This window comes from Caenorhabditis briggsae, assembly GCF_000004555.2.
Source record: "Caenorhabditis briggsae complete genome, chrI, whole genome shotgun sequence".
Classification (NCBI taxonomy): Eukaryota; Metazoa; Nematoda; class Chromadorea; order Rhabditida; family Rhabditidae; genus Caenorhabditis; species Caenorhabditis briggsae.
The window spans coordinates 6,968,098-6,976,958 of record NC_013489.2 but is presented as its reverse complement, the minus strand read 5'-3'; the positions used below and the strand labels follow the sequence as shown (position 1 = coordinate 6,976,958).

General features: G+C 37.3%; 2 protein-coding genes across 2 annotated transcripts in view; both read left to right on the top strand.

Moving 5' to 3' along the window:
• CBG21932 overlaps positions 1-1,817 on the top strand; it is a gene marked incomplete at both ends in the record, with an annotated part of 4,213 nt that extends 2,396 nt beyond the window's left edge. Inside the window, 4 exons of the mRNA XM_002629848.2 lie at positions 325-561; positions 838-999; positions 1,312-1,423; positions 1,468-1,817. Coding sequence (XP_002629894.2) covers positions 325-561; positions 838-999; positions 1,312-1,423; positions 1,468-1,817 — 861 coding nt within the window. The remainder of the gene's footprint in view (positions 1-324; positions 562-837; positions 1,000-1,311; positions 1,424-1,467) is intronic.
• Positions 1,818-2,504: 687 nt separating this feature from the next.
• CBG21931 lies at positions 2,505-4,006 on the top strand (the record flags this gene model as incomplete). Its single annotated transcript, XM_045236948.1, has 6 exons — positions 2,505-2,585; positions 2,643-2,734; positions 2,860-3,034; positions 3,082-3,324; positions 3,672-3,836; positions 3,881-4,006. 6 exons carry the CDS (start codon positions 2,505-2,507, stop codon positions 4,004-4,006), a joined length of 882 nt encoding a protein of 293 aa, XP_045097429.1.
• Positions 4,007-8,861: the final 4,855 nt, after the last annotated feature.

Below are 8,861 nucleotides of genomic sequence, written 5' to 3'. Positions count from 1 at the left end.
AGTTTCTTTTAGGATTGATATTTTTGACCAACTAAATTAGATATGGTAGAACTCTACGAGCACTACAAAATGATAGTATTTAAGACACTGTATCATATTTGTGAACAAAGTTACAAGCCAAAAAGCTGCAAATGCGGGCCGGGCCTGGTTCAAAAACATGATACAGTGTCCCAAATAATATCATTTTGTAGTGCTCGTCGAGTTCTATCATATCTAATTCAGTTAGTCAAAAATATTAATCTTAAAAGAAACTATGACAGGGCCCGTCCGCAAGTATGAAGCTGCATGGTTTAGCAAAACTCTATTAAATTCAAATTCTTTCAGGTCACCACATCCACAAACTCCAACTTGTCCGTTCATTTCTACGATGTCGTTTTTGCGTGCAATGGTCATTTTTTTGAACCTCTGAATCCATATAAGGATTCTGGATTTGTAGGAGAAATGTTGCATAGTCACGACTACAGAAGAGCTGAACATTTCGAAGGAAAGAAGGTTGTGATTGTGGGAGCAGGTCCTTCGGGAATTGATATCACTTTGCAAGTCGCATTGACTGCTAGGCATGTGAGTATTTTTTGGATTGGGATAGAGTGAAAATATTACTGTAAATATCAAGAATTTATTCTTGAACCATCCTAATATCTCTGATAATCGCACACTGACTGTCAACCCAAATCCATAGAACTCATGTGAGTATTATTTGAGTTGAACTTGAAAAATTAGAGCTCATGAAATTTTGCAAATTGAAAAATTTGGAAACCTCACAATCCAAATCAAAAACCTGTAATCAATTTTAAAAGAAGATACAAAGTTCCAAAGAAATTTGAAAAAGATTTTCAGGTCACTCTGATCAGTAAAAAAGCGACGTATCCGGTGCTTCCAAAAACCGTTCTTCAAATTGCAAGCCATGTGAAAAGTGTCTATGGTCTTGGTGTCATCACAGATGAGGGCGAAAATATCGCAGCTGATATTATCATTGTGTGCACTGGTTATGTTTTCAAGGTGAGCTTTTTTGAATCGAAATCTCTGGAAATTACCTAGTGAAAGTTATGAAAAGATGAATCACCAGATCAAAATGCACATTTCACATACCTAAACACTCTAATGATTTCTCCTCCCAAACCGTCAACTTTGAGACCACATATCTAATTTTCTGTAAAAGTTATCAAAAAGTGGTCTACTGACAGATTTCTTATTATAATATCATAAGTATTTTATACATAAGTTGATCACTTTGTAATACCTTTCAAAGGAACGGAGATGAATTGACTCAAAGTTGTAAGTTTGGGTGTTTACTCTACATATATTTTGCAGTTCCCTTTCCTCGACTCATCTCTAATCCAACTCAAACACAACGACCTAATGGTATCTCCACTCTATCAGCACCTTTGCCACGTGGATTTTCCCAAATCGTTATTTTTTATTGGTAAGACCATACTTATCCATTATTTGAACCGCCAAAAACTGTAGGTCTCCCGCTTGGAACCATCACATTTCCTCTATTTGAAGTCCAGGCCAAATATGCGCTATCTTTGGTTTCCGGGAAAGGAAAATTGCCAGGTGACATTCAGAATTTTGAAGAACGCCGTCTGAAAACTCTGGAAAATCCAGCAGCGTTTCATATAATGGTTGAGGACCAATGGGATTATATGAAGGAATTGGCTGCGATGGGCGGTTTCGAGGAATGGAATTTCATGGAAACTATTCGAAAAATTTATTGCTATATAATGATTGAAAGGAAGAAAAATGTGATTGGCTACAAGATGGTGAACTTTGAGTTGAACGAGGATAAGACCGATTTTAAAATTGTCAAATTTTGAACTTTAATTTTTTGTTGAATAAATTGTTTTGAACATTCTTCACATTTCTGTCATTTCATAACAATTGCTTGCCGTTCTTTCCGGTCGAGAGAGTACAAACCGAAAAAAGAGTTAGAGAAATAGAGAAATCGAAAAGGTCATTTGATTTGTGTTCACTCCATTAGAGTAACGTGTCAAAAAGGACATTGCCGGTAACGACTCATAAAACGCTTGAAATTTTACAGTCTCTTTGCCGCTTAAACTTTAAGACCATGGCCTAGAAGAATCACCTTGACTTTGTCCGGACGAAATTTGTACGCCATTTAGTTCAATGAGCTAACTTTTGTGATTTTCTGTCAATTTTAGGTGTCCAAATAACTTCCTCTGGAAACAAAGCTAGATCTTCAAATATTTGTTCAAATTTTACAGCACTGATAAAATTTCATACAATTTCGTAGTTTTAATTTTTTGTAGCCTTAGCAGTTTTTGAAATTTGCGCCTTTATAGTTGGTCTACCGATTGCCCGATTTCTCTTTCACCGCTTCCGCGACAGATGGAAGGCGCAGTTGAGAGTAGACTCTCTTTAAAGGCGCATATTTTCAAACTACTGTAGCTATCCACAAATTGTAAACTAACAAATCATATAAAACCTTGTTACCTACATTTCATTGTTTTCTACTCTAATTTTTGAGATAATTTTCCCCTGAAATGCCCTCGAAAATCTGCATTATTGGAGCTGGTGCCGCTGGATTGGTGACTGCAAAACATGCAATTAAGGATGGACATCAAGTAATTTGAATTTTCAAAAAAAAATCAAATACAGTAACCCTAAATAAAAATGTTCAGGTGGAAATATTCGAGCAAACAGATAAAGTTGGAGGAACATGGGTTTATTCAGAAGAGATTGGATGCCATTCCAGTATGTATAAAAATTTGAAGTGAGTTTAAAATAGTTTATTTGTTAGGATGCCCAATGTTCGAATTTGATTCTCAATGTTCGAATTTGTCCGCAGTTTTCCGCTGGACCTTTCAAACCGTGAAGCTATAATTATGTGTCTTTCAGAACCAATCTTCCAAAACAATGTCTGGAATTTGAGAATGTTCCGTATCCAGATGGTCTTCCATCTTTTCTACCTCACGAGAATGTTTTAGAGTATTTAGAAAACTACTCCAAAGAAATTTTGATATTCTTCAATACAAAAGTAATCAATGTCACAAGAGAAGGAGAGAAATGGAAGGTAGTGTCTCCTAGGTGGCTTCTAGACATTTTCAAATAATTTTCTAGGTCACTACTTCCACGTACTCCGCAGAATCTGAATTCGTACATTATTACGACGTCGTTTTTGTTTGTAATGGCCACTTTTTTGAGCCGTTCAATCCGTTTGAAAATGCAGAATTCGAAGGAGAAATGTTGCATAGTCACGACTACAGAAGAGCTGAACATTTCGAAGGAAAGAAGGTTGTGATTGTGGGAGCAGGTCCTTCGGGAATTGATATCACTTTGCAAGTGGCAATGACTGCTAGGCAAGTGAGTATTTTTTGGATTGGGATAGAGTGAAAATATTACTGTAAATATCAAGAATTTATTCTTGAACCATCCTAATATCTCTGATAGTCGCACACTGACTGTCAACCCAAATCCATAGAACTCTTTGAAATATTTTTAAAAGTTACCTAGTAAATCACACTTGCAGTATTTGATGTAATAGAAATCTACTGTATACGTGCAGTTTTGAGCTTCATTATCTCGGTTCCTATGAGAGATTTCAAAAATGTGTCAAATGATAAAATATTTATCACAATATTTTATTAGTTGGCAGATTTTTAATAACTCTCATAGGAACCGAGAGAGTCAATACGGAACTTAATTTCCAGGTGACTCTAATCGGCACTCATGCGGTGTTCCCTGTTGTCCTTCCCGGAACAGTTCGTCAAATTCCGACTCATGTGAAAAGCATCTATCCTGAAAATATAATCACAGATGAGGGCGAGAATATCACTGCTGATGTGATTATAGTGTGCACTGGTTATAAGTACAAGGTTGGCCTAGAAACTGGAAATTCTAAAAAACTATCATTTTTCAGTTTCCCTTCCTAAACCCCTCTCTGATCCAACTCAAACACAATTCTCAAATCGTTTCTCCTCTGTACCAACACATTTGCCACGTGGATTATCCTAAGACCTTTTTTTTATTGGTCTACTTCATCTAGCTGTCACTTTTCCGTTAATCGAGGTTCAAGCCAAATATGCACTCTCGTTGGTTTCCAGGAAAGGAAAATTGCCAGATGACATTCAAAATTTCGAAGAAAACCGACTGAAGACTGCAAAGAGTCCTCAAGATTTTCATGTTTTGGTTGAGGAGCAATGGGATTATATGAAAGAACTGGCTGAGATGGGAGGTTTTGAAAAGTTGGATCGAATGGAAGCGATTCGAAAATTGTTCGTTTATGTAGTGGAAGAACAAAAGAGGAATCCAATTGGGTACAAAATGCAGAATTTCGAATGGAGTGACAGTGAAATGGAATTTCGGAAAATTGATTCAAATTGTGCATTGACATTTGATGAATAAATAACTTCTCTTTCAAATTCAGTTTTTTCAACAGTTGACTTTGAGCCAAATTTTCTCGGACCTTGTAAGAAATATCAAAATGTGATCAACTGGTAAAATACTTGTGTTAGTATGATTAAAATTTTGTCAGTTGATTACTTTTTGATATCTTTTACAGGAAAAGGAGAAAATCTTTCTTAAAGTTTGAAACCAGGAACCCTTCTATTACAGGCATACCATTTGTAACCAATTCGTCTCCTTTCAATGGATTTTTACAAGAAAGATTTTTATTTTTTTTTACAAAACTGGAAAAGTCAGAATATGATATCGTTTGGTCCGGTATTGTACATAATATTTGGGATAAAAACCTTTTTTTTTTTGAAATCAAGAAGCACTTCCCAATTTGTCATTTTCCTTGTTTTTGTAGTTTTTGAAATATTTTTTTAAACTCTAGAAATATTAAAACTACACTCTGAAGATGAATGTTTCGTTTGAAATTACAGGAAATTCGATGCTATCAGTAAAGTCTGTGTGTCTGAAAGTCCGGATGTTCAGTTAAATATGTAAAACAAATTTTCAATATGTTTTTTTTCAATTTGCAAAAAAGTTGCATTCTATTTTTTATCTGAAATACTTCCCCTGTGATTCAAGCTTTACGAAATTCCGGATATCAATAGAGAGCGTTTTCATAATTTCCTTCTAGCCGTAATACATTGTTTTTGTATCGTTCCAATGATCAGAATACCAATCCAAAATTAGACCCCCCCCCTTATCCATCAATTTGGCACCTCCCTGTCCTCAACCAAATCCCATCTCTTTTCTTCAAGGATCAAATCTTTCCTTTCTCCCGAGATGGATCTAAAAAATCTGATCGATTTGGCAAACAAAACATCCCGAAAGGAAGAAGTAGTAGAAGGAGCAGATCCGCTGAGATTTTGAAAGGAGATGGAAAGAAAAAGAAGAAGAGGAAGAGACGCAAATCGTTACAATATATCTGTTCTCGTGAAGGTCACTTTTCCGGAGGAGACGAGATTTTCGAGAATTTGACTATACAGGAAAGAAGAAGAATTCTGAAGAGATTGTTTATCCGAGCATGGCACCAAGGTCTTCTTCATGGATTATCTGAAGTTTCAAATAAGCTAGAGACTCCGCCCACTTTTCTGGATCCGCCGCGGGGAACGTGACATCATTTAAGCTACATTTCACAACAAGAATGATCCATGAATCATGATCACGTGAATCCTTCGATGGATCGTTTCCCGAATATTCTTTCCGAAAAAGAAACATCGGAAAACAAAAGAGAAGATGCAGGTGTTTTGGCGCCGTGGTTTCTACCGTAGTCTTCCTCTCTTTTGAATTTCCAACGCGGACCATCTGCATATGTCAAATGGGAAAATGAATTGGCACTTTGGACATTACCTACCCACCGCCACTGTTATTTGAAAATTGTGGTTTTTAGGCTTTCGGCGCAAGAGGTGAAGGTTAGAGTGTGGACATCGGGACAGACAGACAGAAAAGAATATAAAAACAAGATTAAAAAATCAAATAAATTTAGAATATTTTTGAAACTCTGGAATTTTTTCCTAGCTGAAATTTTTGGAAAATGTTCCAAAACAGTGAATCTCTGAGAAGAAAAAACATCTGGATATCTGAAATTCTGAAAAATCACAAATGTAAAACGAGTTCAAAAAAACTGAAATTGTATAATTTTCGGGGAAAAATGTATGATCCTAGCCAAAATCCTAAAAAATGAGCTTAAAATGTTTTTGCCCTTATGATTCGCAGAATCTCGGAGAATGAAATAAAATCTGAAAATCTGAAAAATAAAAAGCTAACTAGAAAATTCTCTACCGTAATCTCTTGAAAGGTTTCATTTTTGAAACATTCTGCCTCTCGTTATAAGTACAGTACCCTGTCCTGCGAGCCGAATTGCTAGATACGACTACAGTACCCCAACAGCTACATACTCTATCCATATCTCTTTTGCAAGATGAATAAGACGTTGACCATTTAGCTAAGGGATACAAAAAAAGGGATAAGGAAGCATCTGGTTGATTAGTGATCGGTCGGGTTTTTTCTCTTATCCTCTCTCTTTATTTATTATTCCCGAAAAGTAACTCCTCTCGAAGGCTTCGGGAGTCGTTCCCGAAGAATTTCGCTTTTTTTTCCGAGGATCTTCGGGTTAGAAGTTAGAGAGTAAGAGAGATAGAATGGATGAATCCTCCTCGTGTGTTATTCTGAGGTGGGAGGTCGGGGAGACGCAGGGATAGTTCGGGAAGGAGGGAATAGAGAGACTGCAGGGGTCTCTACTGACCACCCCGAAGCATCGGAAAGGGTCACTTGCGTTCGGACGACGACATGCGAGGTAGGTCATCTCTTCTGCTGAGGCGAGAGAGAAAAAACGAAATTGAAGAAGAAGAAGGGCATCCGTCCCGGGACCCGCTAACCCGGTCACCCCGTTTTCGGAGCGACCAGCATCCCACTCATTTTTGCGGATTGTCTTCTGTGTCAGTAGTTGAGATCTTGCTGGATCCTAGGATCCATGAGATGCCAGAGTGTCCCTGTCCCATACTAATATTGTCCTGTTGTATCTGTGTATGTTGTTCCTGTGTTCTTATCTCTTTAATATTTCACTTCATGGTCACATTTTCCGTTCGAGAGAAATCTCCCGTACCGTACCACACTCTTGAAATTGCCCTTTTTTCGAGAAGTTCCCCTTCCCGAGACATATTGAATTTGAAGAAGAAGAAGAAAACGATCAAGAAGATGATGAAGAAGAAAAGGCAAGAAGAACAGAATAGATTGATGAAAAGCGACCTACACCGACGAATTTTTTTTATGTCGAACTTTTTTTCTTTTTTATTTTGTGATTTTTTTCTATTACTGAGGCCCTGATCGTTTTGTTTGAGGATTACTGTAACTTTTATTTCTAAAACTACCGTAACCAGTATATCAAACCTCGTAGCTAGATTCTACCGTAATCAACAGCTCGAGTCTACAATTCTTAACTTTGAAAGCTTCCCAGTCGAGCCCTTTTTTTTCGACCGTCCCAGTCTGAAAAGTTTTTAAGGCGCTTTTTGAAATTTCGTATTCTTCAGACTTTTCGATTTTTGACTCTTTTTAATTTATTTTTCAAATTTTAAAATACCGCATTTTCTTTAATAGAAGCTTACCCAGACCGCTAACTTTGAGTTTAATTATCTCGATTCCTGTGATCGATATCAAAAATTTGTCAATTGATAAAACATCGGGGATATTACGATAAATAATTCATCTGTTAACAAATTTTCGATATTTTTTGAAGAAACCTAGATAATTGAGCTCAAAGCTGACGATTTGGGCGGGCTTCTATTAGGGAATTACGGTAATTCCTAATTTCTCGAATATTCCTTTTCCATTTTTCTGACTAGTTCTAAACTTGCTAACGCATTCTGAATCGTTTTTACGCAAATTTCACCGAATTTCAGCTAACCTCATATTTCCTGATAATTTCGGAAAAATTGAATTTTCTAAATTCGTCATTTTTCTCGAATTCTGTCTTTTAACGCATATTCACTTTGACAAGGTCTCCTTTTTTCGATTTTCCTAAATTTTTTCTGAAATTCTGGAATCCAAATTTCCAAAGTTTGAATTCCCGACTATTACTTTCCGAACCTAGAATCGAAATTTTTTTTGATTTCCCTGATTCCCTCTTTGTACTCCGACGCCTACTTTTCCAAAAAATAAGAATCCCAAAAATACCGTAACCCCTTTTGGCACATCTCTTCATCTTTGTCCCCTCTCCTCATTTCAAAAGAGTCTTTTGATCGAAAACCCCGCTGACTTGACGGTTTTCTCAGGATGCGTCGTAGATTTTCAATCCGTCTTTCCCTTTCCTCTCTCTCTCTCTCTCTCTCTCCCTCTATATCTCAATTTATTTCCTAATCCATCACAAGATTGACTCCTAAAGCATCCAATATCTTTATGATCCGTATTTTTTCCCGCAGTATATGGATAGGTATTAATATAGGTATTAATGGGTGAGAAGACGAATGGTATCTTCCTTTTCCGAAGGGGATCGTCGTTATTATATTCTCAATTAAGATTTTCGTCATGTTGTCTACTGACCTTGGAACTGTTCATTCTCCCCATCCCCACCCATAAATTTACTCGCCTTTTTTTCGGAAGAACTACAAGATTTTTCGGCTGCTCAACTTTTTTTTACCGCAATTGAATGAACTTTTCCTGTTATCAATTGTGACTAATCTCGTCGGGGGGGGGGGGGGAATTGTTTTCTATTTACACAGATACCCAGGATTCCTATATGCTACTAGGATTCTGGCACGGTTACCTAGGCTAAACTTTTGCGCGCAGTGCTAGTGAAAGTTGGGTGCTGGCCTCTAGAACGGTCATCCACACTTTCATGATCCCAAAAGGTTCACCCAAATCCCTTCAAGACCTGCCACGTGGTGCTCCCGGTGCGCGCTCGCATGGTGGCCGGTGCCACGTCATGTGCGCGCACCACGTGGCTGGTGCCC